The sequence below is a fragment of the Atheta coriaria genome, unplaced genomic scaffold (genome assembly GCF_025399875.1).
Source record: "Atheta coriaria isolate IRGN ID8LTWV9N9 unplaced genomic scaffold, Caltech_Dcor_3.1 hic_scaffold_5_pilon, whole genome shotgun sequence".
NCBI classification, from domain to species: Eukaryota; Metazoa; Arthropoda; class Insecta; order Coleoptera; family Staphylinidae; genus Dalotia; species Dalotia coriaria.
Window position 1 is genome coordinate 6,289,401 of NW_027045447.1, and position 18,673 is coordinate 6,308,073.

An 18,673-nucleotide genomic window follows, 5' to 3' on the forward strand; every position below is an offset into this window, starting at 1 on the left:
ATCAGCCCGGATAATATCAGGAACGTGAAAACCTGCAACTGCACCACGTGAGCACTCAGAGATGACTAAGCGCATTGCGCGCTGCGCGTTGTCCTTCTAAATCTGATACCAACCTGTTATGAGTGGTGGGGGTAGGCCAACTGGTACAACTAGTGCGTGCGGTGGTGTTTTGCTAATAAAAAACACTCCTGCAACAAATATTAGCAATATTTTCTTATAACACTCGAATTTAAAGATACCGAATATGTTGCAATAAAAGTCACATTATATAAGTACAAAATATAATAATTAATTGTACATTTTGAGAATGTTTCCACAACTTAACAACATGTATCCATTTTGTAGTTTTCAATGCCAACAACTCAATATAATCGTCGCATTCAGCTCTTGCGCTGTGAGGGCACATTTATAAACAGTGGCAATCAGCTACATCTTGGTTTGTGCTTACAATAGTATGGAAGATCCATTGAAAGCGAATGAAACAATTTCGTGCAAATGAATGACACTTAACAGGGCACAAATCATTGTTTTCGCGTTTTGCTCAACAGACAATAATATTACAACATTTTCATTTTTCATTTAATTATACAATATATTCCATCATGATGATTGATTAGTTAATTTCATTACAAGTATCATTTGTTAACTATAATATGAATTCGAATAAAGATGTGTGAAAAATTAACGTTGAATATATATGTAATAATATGGATATAATATAACAATCATTAAAATTTTGAAATGTTTTTGCAAAAATATAAAATGATCTTTTATATTTTGTACATTTAAGACTCGTATATCTATACTTTGTTGATTTACACGCTCGATATTATACGATGTTTACTTTTACGGTTGTTTCTTTATATGTGGCATACGTTTGGCGATAATGTTATCAATTTGTATCAAAATATTTCATGTTGTTTCTTCTTCTTAAACATTTAAAAATTTTATTTTATCGGCTAGCTACGAATTACGTAATATAGTCTTTCAGATGCTTAGCATTTTTATAAATAAATATCGCGCTGCATCATCATCATCAGATATACATATATTTAACGTTTACATTATATGTTTTTATTGATATTAACATCAAACATACACAACAGCAAGTTAATTTTGTTTTGTTTTTGTTTGTTTTTCTTTAATTGAATACAATATAGACAGGGTCCACGATAACCTGCCGAGTATTCATCACACACCACATAACACATGCAGTTGCTTTGTTCAATATTAAGAAGACGAAATCGATTGGAAGGAAAAGCCATCCAGCATCAAATGTTCTTCAAGACAAAGGTATAATACGCATCTCTTCAACCTGTATAGTGGCCATAACAATAATTTATCGCCTTTCTCAAGTTAGTACGTACAACCGTGCGAGAAAGAAGAAAGCACAATAATCAACAATGCTAAATTATCCTTTATATTATATATGCACCGACGTCCCGGTCTGAGTTATCCTAGATTGTCCTGCAATCTCCGAAATTTGTTTCATTTTCATGGTGTCTTGTAAACAGTTTATATAATTATGTAAGTGTACATCAACATTTTTTATACATTTATCACTTCTTTTCAAAATATAAACTCGAAAGCTATAAAATTATACTTATACATATCGATAGCGATCATTTACGCAAATGTACTGAATGCTTACGCGCTATAATCGAAGGACTCCCATTCGGAGAATCGCGAGTCTTGTTTCTGCAGTCTTTGCCTGCACTCCTTCAAGTAGGAATCCTGTATGCGGTACATACCCGAATTGGCTTGAAACATCAGCGTCTCCAAGATGCGCTCGTTCTTAATCGCCTTCGACGGTAGCACAACCTTTACAGAAACATATGTTATAGATGAACCAAAAAGTAATAAAAAGAAGGATTAATTATTTACCTTAATAAGTTCTTGGGGCGTAATCCGATACAATTTCAAATCGCGCGCTAAGCGTTCCATGATACATTTAAATTCTAGTTTGGCATCGAGTTTGCTAGAAGTCTTTGTTCGGATCTTATGCCTTGCCCAACTGAGCATCGCTTCGAATTTTCGCACCTCGGGCACCTCCAGGTTTCTACAATCCGAACAATTAACTTAAATCAACCCAAATGTACTCGCAAACTTCTCCTACCGGCACATAATCATCTGCACCATTGATTCGCTAAGAGTCAAGAACTCGGGCGTTTGGAACAATTGATAAGCTCGCGTTTCTACGAACGCCAGGATCATATTCACCAACTCAGAAGCCGAAGTGTAGCGCCAGTAATAATTTTCTAGTGAACACAGCATGCAGCACACCTTCAAAGCAAAACATTAATTAATTGATCTAAAACAAAACAATAATTATATTAATAAACAACGTACAACTTCGATTCTGAGAAACTGCTTGGCATGATGAAAGCAAGCTTGAAGCAGTTCGGGTAGGTCGTAATGTTCAGCGGCACAAATAAGGCCCGGTATTGTCGAGCAGGTAAGCGGACACGAGCCGGTGTGTAAGTAGTCCAGCAATATTCGAAATGTATCCGGATCGAATTCGATAATCGAGAACTCGGTCTGCGCTAATTTAGCGCGATCAACTTTCTGGGCATCAGCGCACACGCTTAATCTAGGTACGGGAAGTTGCGCTGGTTTTTCTTTATCTTTATCCTTTACTTCTTTATCTGTAAAAAAACAATAAGTAAATGATATTTACGTGTGTTTTCCGTTTTAAATAGCTTACTGGAGCAGTCATGGCTGCTGGCCCATTTCTTTTTATCGTCCGCCGAGAGTGAAGGCGCATTGTGCTTCCGTATTGAACGTCCCCAGCCGGCTGTAATGGTCCCGATGCGGCTGATAGCTCGTCGGACCATCGGCGAGCTAGGCACACTCTTCGGACGCGGTGACTCTATATCCGGCACTTGCAGGAAGTTGCTGCTCTTTGTGCGCGACTGCTGCGGGCTCATCAGGGTGGGTACGGGCCGGGCGAGCAGCTCGGCGACAGGCACTTGGGGAGATCCGAATCCCGTCTGGATTCCGTAGAGCATCTCTTGAAACACGCGACTACGCACGCCGAGGATCGCTCGAACAGCAATGAATTTCGTCTGAAATTCCAACCAAAATCAATGCTGTACTAACAGGTGTAATAGTAATGGCAAAATTTACTTTCTGTTTGGATTGTCCGACCATGAAAACAACGTCAAATAGCTGCGAATTGACGAGGAGGTTTTCCTCGGCGTTTAAGAACATCTTAGTGAAATCTTTAGCGAGCTGATCGTAATCCTCGAATTGATCTCGCACGCTATCTAGTAGAGGTGACGACGGTCGCATGTGACCTATGGGCCTCCAGGAACCTATAAAACGGCCATAAATAAGACGACAATCAATAACGCTGGCCGAGCGGTGGTGGACTGACTCTCAAGTCCCCAAAGACTGACGGCCGGCTTTGTCGGCAATAAGAAAACCTTACCTCGCCGATACGGCTTTGGAATTTGACCGGTCTCGGCGTGGTTCTGCAAATTGGCCACGATGTCCTCGAGCATCTGCGACCGGGTGCGCTCCTGCATGCGGGCGAATTTCGGCGCCGAGTAGCTGGCGCGTTCGCCGTTGACGATTTTCGTCAGCAGCCACTCACGGAACATGGTGCCCTTGTCGAAGACGCTCTGCTCCCACAGATACGGTTTGTAAGCGCCGACTTCGTCCCGGGTGACAACCGACACCTCATAGCGTGTCGGCTTTCGCTTGATCCGCGGCGACGTGCGAACTAAATTGGGTAATACAATTGAATTTTCCTATTTTCCCGCACACCCTAAGTGCCTTAAACTCAGGGGCGTAGCTACCGCCGTATTTGCCGTATCAATTATACGGGGCCCCCGGGTCACGGGGGCCCCCAAAGTGTGTAAGGAAAAACTTTTACCTCCATATAAGGGCCTCCAAAAAAATTTTATACGGGGCCCCGACAAGGCACGCTACGCCGCTGCTTAAACTTATAATACAAGTACATACCGAGAATGAACGTGTGAAGGAAATGGCTTTTTATACACGATGGTGAAAAGGACGTATTGTCAGCTTCGAGGAATACAACGCACACAATGTCGTTTCCGATGTGACGCTTCCTCTGCAATTTTTGTGGGTCGTGCTTTTCGTACGGCAGCTGTGTGCTCACGTGAAACATGATCTCGATGTTACGCCAATTTGTATACACCGAATATAAACCTAGACATTAAATAAATACTCAAAATAAACTTTTGATTTTTTTCTCGCTGAGTTTAATTAAACTTGCCTGTAAGATCGTGCACTGTATCTAAACCACCTTTGTACTTATCGAATCCTTTCAAGCGAACCTTGTCCCCCAAAACCTGCAGGAACTCGTCGAAGAGCGGCGAGTTTGCGTTATTGTCTAAAATTTCCTCCTCGGTGTATTGTCCTTCGACGACATAGATAACGCCCACCTTTAGTTCCGATTTAATAAAAACCTGCAAATAAAAGTCGCAACTTTCTTTATGTCCGCCAACAATTTGCGTCGAGTGAAATTACGCGACTTATGAGGCTTTTAAAAAGTTAACGAGCAATTTAATCTCGCGCGATTTTCCGCGCTGAAAGACTCTCCAGCATTCAACTGAACTCTTTAAAGTAATCAGTCCAAGAAAGGACGATAAAATTATGACTCAAGTTTACTTCTTAATTGAATTTAATTTCATATATTTTTTTACGACTCCTGCTCGTGGATAGTCAGTAATTTTGCAAACCTTTGGGGGATTTGCAGCAGCGACACAAACAGCCCCGGGTGAATAAACGTTGATTGATTATATCCAGGCGATTACAACCCGTCTTAATCCCAGCGCTCGGTCATTCCGTGCGCGCACTTTATTTCCGTCTCTTTTTCGTATATTTTAAAGTCAATCTCAGCTAAATTTAGACGAAAGTAAATATCTCAGCAATGACTGATTATTGCCCGAGAATGAATGTGAAATCAATTTTTGTGTGAATAGACACACATGCACGCCATCTCGGCAAGTTGCGCTCCTTTGTGTAGCAGACCATGCAGGAAAAAATCCATTAATCAATCGAAAGGTTTGGAGAATGTTTGAACATTGGCGCAAAGGGAGCACGGGGCAAAAGTGGAAATTTGAAAATTTAATATTCGCACATACAGGAGCGCCGTAAAAGTCGTTTAATATTTCAGGAGCCAACCTTCGTTACCCGTATTGAGTTGCGCGCCACTTTTCTATTTCCGACTAAATTCGCCGAATCACAAAAGCACACGGTTACGACAAGATTGTGCGCGCTAAACCAAATTTATATTAAATAAAAAAAGTACACAAAATCTTCGTCGGGTATTTTTATCTTAACAAGTAATAACTTTGTGAGAATAAGACTTACCTGATCTAATTTGAGAAGCTCCTCAGGCGTGTCTGGTAACTGACCGAGTGTTAACGGCGGATTGATGTTGACTTCCTTGCCGAGGGATCGTACAACTTCTTCACGATTATATCTGTCGGCGAATACACAACTGGCCGGGATCAATCCATGCACCGTGTAGCTAATGGCCCGCACTAATATTCTGCAAATTGAGAGAGAGAGAAGGAAAGAATTAGATCGTGTTCTAGGAATGTTGTTCCGTTCCGCCGATGATAGTCAGGGCGGTAGTCGTGAGCGAAATTAAATTCCGCGCGCAAATCTGGGATTATTCAAATTATTGAAGAAAATTCCCGGCTTTCATTACGAGGCAGCGCAGCGTAGTTAAGTTTAATCTCGGCAATACAGACCAAACACGCACACAGATCGCCTGGATTTCGGCGTGTAACAAAATGTTTTCCATCATTCAGCTGGAATTGTTGGCGCTTCCTCAGGTGTTAGATTACTTGGATGTAAAAGCATCGTGTTCGCATCGACCTCGCCAGACATAAGAAAGCTTAGCACGTGAAAATATTATTTCAGTAAATAGCGGCTCTCAGCGCAGTGCAGCTTTTTCGAACGCCAAGCGAACGAATATAAATATTTGGAGAGGTGAATGAAAGTACACGAAGAGGTATATGTGAGTACATTCGCTGGGCAAAGAAATAAAAGCAAAAACTGCGATGATAAAAGTATGCTGTAGATGAAAATGCTGCGGTGTCCTTGGTGCAATTGTAAAATATCGATGAATATCGTGCGGAGACGACAGCACGACGACGTGCGATGACATTTTTGGGTGGGTGTGAAGCAGAAAACGCAAAAACGAATTTCCTAAATGGAAACCGTCAAACAGACCCCCGATGCCACCCTTCCTCCACACCCTCCCCCGCCGCTCATTCACGTTCTTCCTTTTCCCTTTTTCCAAACACGCTTTTCGCGCGCCGGAGCTCGTCCGCACGATTGTTATACATTTATCGATTCGTCGAGTGCACACTTAAAATCGGAACGAGCCATCAATCACAAGCCCCGACAACATGTCGAATAACTTGTTATCAATTTGGACGTTTCGCATTTATACGCGCTTTGCATCCTTCGCATCTCTCTGTGTACCATTCCAGCGCTCGCACGTAAACGCGAGTGTGTCATGTATCGTCGTAAATACGTAAACGAGGCAAGGGCTAGGCGTGCGCGCGCGTGATTGTGATGTGCAAACCGAGCGAAATCGCAGCGCAAAATGTCCGTTTTGCTACAATAATAAAAACGCGATTGAATCGATATTCATATTCGCGATTGTGTGCAATGCGATACGCTGGAAATGAATAACGAATGATAGAGGTGTAGCGTCATTGGAATTTTGATGTTATCTACCCGTTTTGACAGCATTCTAGCTGTCACTGATAATGCTACGTCATTGGAATTAATTTATTTCGAGGGGGGAAATATTCACCAAATTAAACAAATATCTCCGGCCTTATCTATTAATGAATATCTTTTAATTTATTGTTCTAACAGTATTATAATAACTGTGAGTAACTTTCGATGTGTATACTATTAATTTAGTGATGACAGCAGCTAATCTATCATTAAAAAACATATTATATCCAAATAAATACTATAAATAATTATATTAGCATTTATAAACCATCAGATGGCGCTAGTTGGAGACAAACATAACCAAGCTATGCAAAGTTGTCAAATTTGATAGTTATAATGAAAATAAAATGTTTGTTTTAAATTATTTGTGAACAAAAAGTAATCATGATGAAGTCAAACATGAAAAGCATTTAATTTAACACATAACGCACTAATTAACGCGCTAATCGCTCGCAGTAAGTCTAGCGAAACGCCTTTCTTGTTAGTGTCGCTAATTAACAGCCAGTTTTGCATATTTACAACTGACGTCGAGTGTTCATTCTACGCATATAAAATACAAACATGGATTCCGCGTTTTTCGGTTCTTCATATTCCAACGTAACAAACAAAAATGTTTTTATACGTCTATATATTTATCTACTCGTATGAACCCTTTTATTTATTTAATTTAATCCTTTTATACACCCTTTGTTCTTTAGAAGTGTCCTTATGTTCTCTACTTGACTATTTTTTATTGATTTTTAACACATTTCTAGTGTTAGCTGGGATAAAAAAAAACTGAATATAAAATGTGCCACTAACCTGAATTGATCTCGCCCGTTGAGCGTCTCCTGCTTGATCGAAAGTATGACAGGACCAAGATCCTCATCGTTGGTGAAGTAATTCCAATGTTCGGTGCCATAAAAGTACCGCTCGTACGTCTCCTGCTCGACGCTCGTCAGCTCGAAGGCCTGATTCTTCTCCCATTGCTCCTCGATGGTCGTCTTCTTACGCGGCGATGACGTGTCGTCGTCTTCGTCGTCTTCGTATAAATCATCGCATCCTTTTATGTTTAGATACACCGAAGCAGCGGTGCGGATACCAGAAAAAAGAGAAGAGCGGAAAAAAATTGAAGACGATTAGACATCCATTAGTTCGTAATGTTTTACAGCCAGACTGGCTGGTGCCCGTGCTCTTCCAAGACTCAAGCTCATCATTTAAGTGTCCCTTGAGAAATCACTTTGTTTTTTATATGCTTTATTTCCGTATTACACAGTCGGAACATTGTAGCAAAAAGTATGAATCCATCTCAAGGGGTTGGATTTAAGTACGCGTTACGCATTTACAATTTACTTGATGCACTCGCTACAAAGTTTTAATAAGTTTATAATCTGAAATGCGGGTAGAAGAAAAAATAAGGATAACAGGCCTAACTTTGGCCCGTACAAAATAATCTTCAAACTTGTTACGGCTGGCGGCCAAGAATTTAGGACTTTGGAACTTATGTAAATCATTCAACTTTTCGCAATAATCCGATATTTTCTTTAAAAAAAAAATGATGTGGAATGCGCTTTTACTCACCGTGGTCTCTTGATTTGTGTCCATTCTCGTCCAGATTCAAATGGCGGTCGTCTTCGTCGCCCTCGGGCAACTCGTGGTCGGACTCGCTTTCGTCCCAGATCGTGTCGGTGGCGATTTTCTGGCGCGAGCATTCGATCCAATAACCTGGCGTCGGAATGAAGTTGTGCGGAAATTCCTCACAAAACTCATCTGGAAGGCACACAAATCTACATTAGCGGACGAATCATTACACCTGTAGCTCCATAATGGTAGTTACTATATATTTTACCCAGGTAAAACACTAGACTATTTGTTTGCAAACTTGTTTTCTGTCATAATTTGCGTTAATAAATAAAGTTTGTTGGGTGCACCATTTATTTTAACTCATAAATGGTGAACTGACTTGATTTATAGATTTTGTTTTTGCCCTCAATAACAGAATAAATATTATAATTTCAAAAAATTCATGAAAAAATGAAATAAATGAAGGAAAATAATTTTATGGATAAGGTTATGCCCTTGGACATTCTTTGCACATATTGTCTACATTGTAATGTTCAGGAAATTTTGCAAAACTGTAAGTTATTTCCATTCGCTTCAATATATCACAAATTTTATTTCATTTTTTGTATTTACTTTATCTCAATATCCAAACCGAACTTAATTCAGTAAATACTGCAAATAGGTTATGTAACTAACTTCTAAGTACACTGCCACACTACCAATTGCGGCGTAGCCACGTTTCACTTAAAATAATGCATCAAATCTACAAAAGTATCATCTTCCTATACTCTCTATGTAAAACATTGCAAAATGATGATTTCCCAGGCAGGTGGGCAAAAGATTATATCCCTTAATGTTGTGCAATCTATTGTAGCGACGTCGGCAGCATGAAATAATTAACTTATACCACCCGGGGGATAATAAGTTTGTTAATATTATCGCACATCCCCGGCGTGTGCGTGTTTGCGCCGCAGTACATTTTAGGTGCGTATTATATACCTAATATAACATTGTTAAGTAAGAATTATGTCCGTAATAAAACGCGGCGATAGCTTTCGCTTTTTTTGTTCTTCTTTGCGCCGTAACTCGACTCCAGTTCCAGTTCCAGTATGTACGTAATATACACTTAATTCGCCATTTAGGATACTAGCCTCGCTGTAATCTCGCCGAGAGTGATCTACTATCATAAATCAAAAGCGTCTTTTTCTGACGCGGAAATTTCCAACTTTGGCTCAAACACAACCCAACTACGAACCGATGTACGTTGTTATAGTAGTGGTAAGTGAGTCTAGTGGCGCAGAACACACTTGAACAACAACAACAACAACCACAACGACGACATCTTGTTTGCGGACGTTCGCGACGCCACAAACGGAACTTTGAGTGATAAATCAATCTAAGTCGATGTACATCTCGCAGCCATCTAGAACATTCGTATCGCACGATTAACGTAATTAATCGATGTGTTTTGCGCGCATATTTTTTGTGTTTTCAACACAATTTAATCAATAATTTCATGCGAACATATTCTGACACTCCTTGAGGCGGGGTTTGCCTGCGCACACCCTAATTATATTAATATATTATTGTAGTGTGTCAACAACAAGACTTGTTCAACATGTAGATGCCTTTATAGATGTTTCCAGTTGATCGATTAATGCATATCGCGTAATTAGGATTAATTACCTCTAATTTGCAATACGCTAAAAGCAATAGCAGCCTTAGAGCACCGAACTAAAACGATAATCCTATAGTGTGTTCAAATCACAGTTCGCAACTAATTAATCATCAACTGCTGCGCGGATGCTCGCTTTATTGTCCATGATACATTATGAAGTAATCGTCGTCATCGTAGATAATTAGTTGTTATCATAATCATCACACGTTGAATTGGTGTACAGTCAACTCACTGTAAGGTAGAACACCAAACGAACTAAATGTAGCTTGGTGCTCAAACTTAGAGTGACCTGACTATACACAGGACGAACAAGCGGGAAGATGAGAATTAACACACTTCCCTTCTTTCACATGCGGCGGTTTGGGTTGGGGTGCGACGTGACGGAGTTGATGAATAGATGCTGGCGTCTCGTTTAGTACTCATATTCCAACCGGAGCGCCATCCATCGCAATGGCGGCGGTCGGGTACGTGGCGGAAGGAATTCGGCGTACGTGCGCAGGCGGTACGGCGGAGGAGCTGAAGGAAAAAATATTCCCGGGGCCGGCGCACAAATCTTCATTTTATGCTTTATTAATTCTCATGGAAAAAAGCAGCCACCGATTGTCCTCAATATTTCATGTTTTAAACTTGGTGCAAAACCGCAATATTCTTACCAAGATTTTTTACATTTCTTAAGCATTTTAAGTAAGTAATAATTAAGTTGTAAAAGAGACTATAAAGTATATTGATAAATATTTGATAGCTTTTTGGTCTGGATATATAGCTGACGATTTGTTATGTTTTCCCAGCGCGATACTTTTTATCGAACTTCTTCGCACATGCTTGTGCATACTGAAAGAGCCGCGATGCAGTCACGCTCGCTGATAGAAGCGGGTACACATGAAGCGAATGCAAAACAACCAAAGCTGTACGAGAGCGTTTTCGGGCACGTATCGCCGGATACTTTTGCATTTGCCCGTCTACTATTAGTGCATAATGCACGTCACATTTATTTACAGTTGGAATTTGCGCTGGCAATCAGCGCATTCATCAAATCCGAACTAAAATGCCAGCGGCAAGTAAAGCACATCAACACACGGATTCGATAAACATTTTACGAGCTTATTTCAGTACTAAAATGTTGCAAAAAGTTAAAAAATGTTGAAAAGAGTTTAGATTAGGGTAATAACTGGTGATGCATATAAAAATACAACAAGAACACGATTTTTGTTGTGTTATTGTTGTTTTTTTATATAAATTATAAAGTAACAAAAGCTAAAAAGGCAAAAACTTGCGAAAACACACAAAAAGCATGCTACAGGAAGGAAAAAGACGAGGTTAATCCGTAAGAAACGAAAAATTACGACCTGATGATAAATAAGGTAAAGGCGGATTAAGTATAGCTCCCGTTGTCCCTCGTCGGTTTCTTGCACGGAAAATGTATGTGCCACCGTGCAGGCTTAACTGTTTTGATATGTAATTATTATTCATGCCTAGTCACGGTTCTGTTAGCTAGACTTATGAAGCCTGCTGGCCTGGTTGCCGCACTATGTGACGAGCATATTTATCAAATATTATTATTATTATTACCGCAGGCGACGCCATTTTGTCAGTATTTATATTATTCTAGATTGCCAGCAATAATTTTGATGTAGAATAAAAATATGAAATGGAGCATGTCCATGACACAAATTGTAACCCCCGCGGGAGTTTTAAAACGGCGCACAATGCAAACAAAGCGTTGAAAATCTCCATCTAGCAGCGATAATAATTTAATTTCCTCGTCCTGTTGTATTCTAAACAAACGCGATAAATCGCATTATAAAATCCTTTGACTCCAAGACATGACTTTGTGTCACACACCGGATCTCCGCCGTTTGTATCAGAAAGCAGCCCCGTTTCGGTGCTGCTATGCGACAAAGAGGGCGAAGAATCTGTAACCGAGTGCGAACATTATCGGGGAGGGGTAGCCGCCGGAGTGTGTAATGTACACCATTCGAAATTAGACGCCGAAAGTTCAGAAAGTTGACGGCGTTTAATTGTCGCGCCGGCAACTTTATATATATAATGTTTAAGTAGCAGCTGCCAGCATATTATTAAATACGTCGGTCGGCAGCGCACCGCTTTGTGCTGATTTAATTGAAATTTTCGTTTTGGAACGGTGCGCTTTCAGCTTGAATTTCCAATTATAGTAACTTTGCAATACTTCTATAGCAAATAAAAAAAAGAACGCCAGACAATGTATGAAGTATATATAGGGTGGAGGCGCCGGGATGAGTGATTTTAAACACTTACCGGAACATGCTTGTGGCGGCAGCGGAAATATGAGCGTCGTCGAAGACTTCCTTCGCGCGACAGCGCAGCCCAATGATTGCGGCTTGAACGCACGCAACTGTTGCATGAAGTCCGAGCACTCCATGAGCGCCACATCGGCAAAGTGCAGATCGCATAGAATGTGATTCTTGAAGCGACGGGCACGCTTCTGATTCGGCCCGGTTAGATTCAATCCGCACGAATTGCAACGCAGACATTCTTCGTGATAATGATTGTTATCATACAACGGCGACGGCTCTATAAAAAAGAAGAAAATTTTTTATTAATAAAAATGCCAGATTTTACAAAAGTATAATTGTGTAGAGATTAATGAGAGTTAGAAAAATAAGAGCTTCTAAAATGACAAGTCATTAAGTAAAACGTTTGATTTTCATTGTGCTTTTTCACGTATGACATTCAGGCGCGTGGGACAAAAACCATTGAATAGAGCCGAGAGAAAAACATGATGATGAAAAACAGCCATTATCAGTGTTACTTTTAGTCATTAGCTTCCTGTTTTTTCAATGAATGGCTGCCACATTTTCGAATCCGGGTAAAGCTCATTTACAAACAGAGAGGAGTTGTTCGCACTTAGTTGTGCCTTTTACTCGCCGCAAAACTTTTCGAATGATTTAGTCACAGAATGGAATGAAACTTGTTTCGCAGTTTATGCAACTGCAGTTTACGGAAACAATTTGCGGTGGTAAATGTCGCACAAATTGCTATGCTGTAAATGTTGTTTAGGGGGATCTTCAAAAGCCGCGGTAGCGCTTTTGCAAATCCTGTGAGACCCAATTTTATCAGTTCAAAAATTGAGGTTTATGGAAAAAATCTTTGCAAAAGTTTTGTTTTGTATTTTTTTGGGTGGAAATTTGATAAAAAAGTAAAATGTTGTTATATTTATCCATCCAAAAAACATTACTTTAGTGTTAATGACAAAATTTGTAAAATTCAACGTTATTAACATTAAAATGATATGCTATTTGAAACTATTTCATAGTATATTAAATAAAACATAATAAACTTGCAAATAATAACGCAATAATTAACAAAATTGCAATTTGCGCTCAGTACTTGTACTTCAACTCAATGCATTGGCAAAATGAGTATTTCCTATTCAAATCTAAAGATATATTATGCAATTTGCTTGTAAACTGCAACTTTTCATTACTTATTTATACCATTCCAGTAGAGAATTTAAATAAATATTATAAAGCGCAGCATTCGCACGTTAATTGAAATTAGCGTCACGAAATCGCTAGAGAAGCAAGTTAGTTCATAATGAGTTGCAATTTCATCATCTTGCTGCGGCCTATCCGACGCTACCGGTACAACTTCCTTTTACCTTTGCCCGGCAGGCACACAGCCGGCGGTCCTCAAGTGCCACTCTATTTATTTAACATAAACGGGTAACTTTAAATTAATGCATCCATCAAAACAGCTAATGATAATATAACAAAAGCGAAAAAACGCCTAGATAAATACAGGTACAAGTATCTTAGCGCATTTCCGGTTGTTTTAATGGGTTTTATTCTATCTACAACCACTACGATGAGGTACTAAATAATTTACGCTTGTGCCTATATGCCCAGTTTTAATAACTTATAATTCACGCCGGTGTAAATTATGGAAATGCATCAAATGTTTATGCTTCATTAAGTTTAATATAGCACGCATAAAAATGATAATAGCGTACTTGGGGATATTTTATTTATTATTTGATATTAGGATAAATAACGTCCAACGCAAGTATGTCAAGTTGACTGGCAATAAAAAAACATGAAGGCAAAAGCCAAGCCTATAAATGTATGCAACCCAACATGCAACGTTCATAAAAACATAACCTATATTGACCAATATACCAATAATTGCAGTTTCACACTGTAATAAACTGTAAAAATGATTCTAAGAACAAAACAAAAATGACAGTTCTATTAGAACGTACTGAATATTCAACACACCAGCTAGTGTTATTGTTTTGTTTGCTTTGACACCACGTTTGATAGACCGTCGCTTTGCGCGAGAATATTGAACATTATTGCAGACGTGATTGTGCGACATTTCCAATTTCAAATTGAATATCGGGAATACGCCTTTGGCTCGCATATTTCGAAGACCTGTCTGTAATTGAAATCAGCTCAAGGGTATTCCCCTTCTCCCAACAACCTCAATATCTATAGTGTTATTAATATTAGTAAGCAAACCTATTATTTGTCCTAAATTGTATCAATTGTGGGCGCTAAACGGCGGAAAAAATTAATTGACGCAAATCAAGTGTAATGAGTTTGATGCATTTGACGCATTAAATTAACAATATCAGCTTTTGTTTTTGCTTTTTAGCCCTTTGTTCCAATAAATGTTTTTAAAACATTTTGCATATTCAATTGAATATGTGAATTAATGCAACGGAAATAATGCGTAACTGCAGCGGACAATCAAATGTTAAAATACGTGTTATTAATAGATTATATTCATGTGATTAATATGCAGTGTTGATTAAAATTTAGTTAAAATAATTTTAATCATAATTTTAATGTTTGCTAGCTTTTAGTGAAGTAATAAAATCATGACAAGAGTTTTATGTTACAAAGTTTCATCAGGAAATAGTCACCAGTTGACTCTCGATTCAATCGCTATTGAATCGTTTGCAATTCTGAATTGAATGCAAGACGCGAACTGCTTTAATTAAATTTGTAAAATATGTAACACAAAAGCAATCAAATCGTACGCTTTTCTCTGCTTTATTTGTTGCTTTAGTCCATACAAGTTAATTGACAAATTGGCGTCGACTTTAAGTTGTTTGTGGACACAAACCTGGACAGAAAACCAACAAAGAAAGCTGTTAGATTGATTAAAATTGATCGCTGCAAGTTTTGCGAACATATTCTCATGGCCAAGGTTTTATTCTATACACCTACATATTTTTTTGCCAAGTAAAACTCGAAATAAAAAAATGCAAACAATTAAAACTACGAAGCAACACGTGTTAAATGTTTTCCACGTTTGTAAGTAATTTAAACGAAAATAAAATAATGTACTACAATACACAACGGCACAAAGCAATCAACGAATTAAAAATAAAACAGAATAATATAGGTGTAGCCAGCCACATGCTCTATATATACGTCTCAATACACATTGTGATGGTTTTTACCCATTGTCCGTCTGAAGCAACTGTTGCAGCCCGATATTCACAAGCACTGAATCGTCACGCGGCGTGGAATTCATGTAGTCTGCTCATACTTCCCGCCGAACACAGCAGAATAACAACGTTCGCGATATTTTTGCGTTTCTTATGCAATGTCAATTTACACCTAGCGCGAATTTCGTGTATTCGTGCACGTCTTACGTTAGGGTTCGACTCGACTGTGGGATGTGCGCGGCGTGGACGTGCGGCAACGGTGGCGACGGCGGCGGCGGCAGAGAAGGATAGGTCCACGTGCTGCGGACGCCACGGAACCACTGAGGCAGCGTCGCGGCGCCGACCCCACCCCCGATCGATTACCAACTGTGTTATCACAAATATTACTGAGATGCCGGCGCGCACGTTAAAATTATTTCGCCAGCCGGACTAAACATTCACACAAACAAAAAATCCGATACTAAATTAAATAAATTACATTCACTATACAACCAGCGAATCATCCGGATGTGGCTTACTCGTATATGTTGCTTATCTCATAAATACGTCAGAAAGTAAATTAAACTTGTGTGTTTTGTTATTTGTATAAAACCAAATCAATTACGCACTGATAAAAAATAATACCCAGCATTATTTAAATTAGTTATTGTGAAGATATTGTAAAGATAGAAAAAGTATGATGAGAGCACACGCAACAGGTATAAATCGAGAGCTAGAATGAATATGCACTGATGCGATAGTGAATAAGCACAGTGAATCTTTGATAGAAATTTAAAGTTATCGATTAAAAAACCAAACAAATCCTACCTGTCTGAGTGCTCGAATCAAAAAACGTACTTGATGTTTCAATGGTCATTGATGCAATGGTGCCATCGGTGATTTGAGCACAAGAATCCCGCCGTCCTCGAAATTTCGACGTGTCATCACTCTGTGAGCTCTGTCTGCGAAAGTTTCGGCATCGAATCATTTCCTCGGTAGTAGACTGCCGTCTAAATCCACGAGCAATCAGGATTTCTTCGGTGGTTGACTGCCGCCGGATCATGGGTCTATGCGATTCGCCCCGTTCGGGCATAGGTCTGGCACATGGACTCGGATCCCGCGATGAACAAGACGATGAATCCGGCGAGCGGTGGCCACGGCCGGCAATACTGGTGGATTGTCGCCGTAGGCGACGGCTGCTCCTTCGCATTGGGCTGATGTCGCGCTCGCCCGACCGATCCGGACTTAGATGGGTGCGTGAATCGCGGCGGCTGCGAGACGCCGAGTCGGGGCTTAAACTGTCCCGCCTGGATTTGCGGCCGGTGTCGTCAACATCGGGGCTCAATGCCGTCGGTTGTGATCCGCGTCGGCCCCAGCCGCCGGGCGGCAGGCAGCTTTCGTCGTAGGCGGTATTCTGACGCTGCAGGCGTGAATTGCGTCGTTCTGGACTTGCATGACTGCGTGAGTCGCGCCGGCCAAGACGTACACTGCATTGGGTTGTGGAATCGCGGCGAGTTGAAAGCAGTGGATGCGTTGGCGTTGTCGCCTGCACCTGTGGCACCGTGGGTGAGGTGGCCGGCGGTGTGACGCTGGACATGATAATGGTAGGCGGTGGCAGTGCCTGTGTGCCCATATCCGTTGATGTGGTACAAGTAGTGACCACTTGGATGATAGGAGTTGAATCGGAAGCGGTGGAGGAGGTAGAAGGACGCTGATCTTGACGATTATATGGTGTGTCGTTAATTGTACGCGAATCACGACGTTTCTTATGTGCGGTTACTATCTTAGGAGGTAGGGGAGTGATCAGCGTGGTGGAATCACGTCGTCCACTGCGTCCACTCTCGCCTGAGCCTCTCCTGGAAGCGCCATACGAATGGCTAATTGAATCACGTCGTCCACTTCGACTCGACTCGCCCGAATCTCGTCTCGGCGGTGAGCTGGCTGTAATAATTCTCTCCGTAGTTGATTCCCTGCGCTGCCATAGTTTAGCCACCTCGCTCCGGAAGTCCGAAAAGGTGTGATGTTGCTGTGAGTCCCGTCTAGACTTACCGCTGATACTCTTAATACCCGAATCCGCGCTCGACTCGCGCCGTTTTCGGTTATAACTCGGCGCGCCATCTGTGGTTGTCTGCCGTCCCCAAGGTAAACTGCGCGCTAAATCCGCCAGTGTCTCGCGGCGACTTAGCGGCGCTTTCCGGCGTGTCTTCGTCGACGCACCGCTCCACTCCTTCAAGATGTCTGTAAGCTGAGCAAGCGAGCTGCGTCTTCGTCTCGGCTGGCCCGACGTCGGCGGCGATGTTTCCTGCGTTTCCGTCGGTGGTGATATACTGGTTGCCTGCGCTGCGGAATCGCGTCTTCCGCCCAATCGTTGGCGAATCGTCGATTCTTCGACTTGCTCGCGCACCAAGTCGTCCCATCCATTGCCGCCCTGCCATATCAATCCGACTTGATGCGAGAGAATCGGTAGATTGCACACGAAGCAAATGGCCGTCATTGTCCTACGGAAAGCAAAGCAAACAAAACACGATATCAGTCCAACTTTCTGCACATTTGCATGACAAATGCACTTGCATAAATAACCAAGTCGAGAGTGCTCCAGAAATGATGGCATATTCAAAAAAGGTGCTCGTCATGAATAATAAACACACACACGCACACAAAACACACCCACAGACAGCTATAAATGATGTAGAATAACATCGAAAAGATAATAGTAAATATATTATGTTTGTTTTGCGGTGCTATACAGCGGCATGCTGAAAGAAGAAGTAAAAAACGTAGCGGCGATGTTGTATAATTTAATATAATATAATATAATAAATGACTCGTTCTGCGTATCCATCAAATCAACTTGTCGCATATGCATTTCAAAAGGTACTTAGAGAACGTTCGGAGTGCGTGCAAAATTTTTTGATGCTTGATGCGTTATTTTTTTTGTTTTTGATTTTGATCAGAACCTGTAATGACGCAGGCGCGGCGACGGTATCTGCGCCATGGCTCATTCTGACGGCCCCACTCCGTCTTGCTCCTTCACTCTCTGCCAGGATTCCTTGCCAGCCTGCTCAACATCAAACACCAAACAAACACATTAATTACATTAATTACTCGGCCTTCAATTTGCTAATGGTTGGCGGTGGGTATTGGTGTGTGCTCGGGGGTAGTTTGCAGGTAGTTTTGTAAGTGGACGTGATTTTCTACGGGAATTATTCAGATCTTCTGTATATGATTTTCAGTAAAAATGCGTTTAATTAACAATTCGGAGCAAACATCTGAAAGATTTAATAAGTAGTTACAACAATATTTAAATA

The 18,673-nt window shown here is 40.7% G+C and overlaps 1 protein-coding gene across 11 annotated transcripts in view; it reads right to left on the reverse strand.

The window, feature by feature from the left end:
* Positions 1-264: 264 nt before the first annotated feature.
* rsh (Rap GTPase activating protein radish) overlaps positions 265-18,673 on the reverse strand; it is a 37,620-nt gene continuing 19,211 nt past the window's right edge. For 4 of the 11 annotated variants that reach the window (XM_065303347.1, XM_065303348.1, XM_065303349.1 and 1 more), the window contains 14 exons: positions 16,194-17,863; positions 12,227-12,502; positions 8,293-8,481; positions 7,534-7,774; positions 5,344-5,524; positions 4,244-4,436; positions 3,967-4,176; positions 3,431-3,724; positions 3,127-3,314; positions 2,705-3,065; positions 2,350-2,645; positions 2,117-2,283; positions 1,885-2,059; positions 265-1,821 (listed from right to left, as the gene is read on the reverse strand). In XM_065303347.1, coding sequence (XP_065159419.1) covers positions 1,648-1,821; positions 1,885-2,059; positions 2,117-2,283; positions 2,350-2,645; positions 2,705-3,065; positions 3,127-3,314; positions 3,431-3,724; positions 3,967-4,176; positions 4,244-4,436; positions 5,344-5,524; positions 7,534-7,774; positions 8,293-8,481; positions 12,227-12,502; positions 16,194-17,859 — 4,611 coding nt within the window. In that variant the 5' untranslated portion in view covers positions 17,860-17,863 and the 3' untranslated portion in view covers positions 265-1,647. Of the gene's footprint in view, positions 1,822-1,884; positions 2,060-2,116; positions 2,284-2,349; positions 2,646-2,704; positions 3,066-3,126; positions 3,315-3,430; positions 3,725-3,966; positions 4,177-4,243; positions 4,437-5,343; positions 5,525-7,533; positions 7,775-8,292; positions 8,482-12,226; positions 12,503-16,193; positions 18,293-18,322; positions 18,635-18,673 lie in introns of those variants that run through there. The other 7 variants (XM_065303341.1, XM_065303340.1, XM_065303342.1 and 4 more) reach the window with 4 other exon arrangements.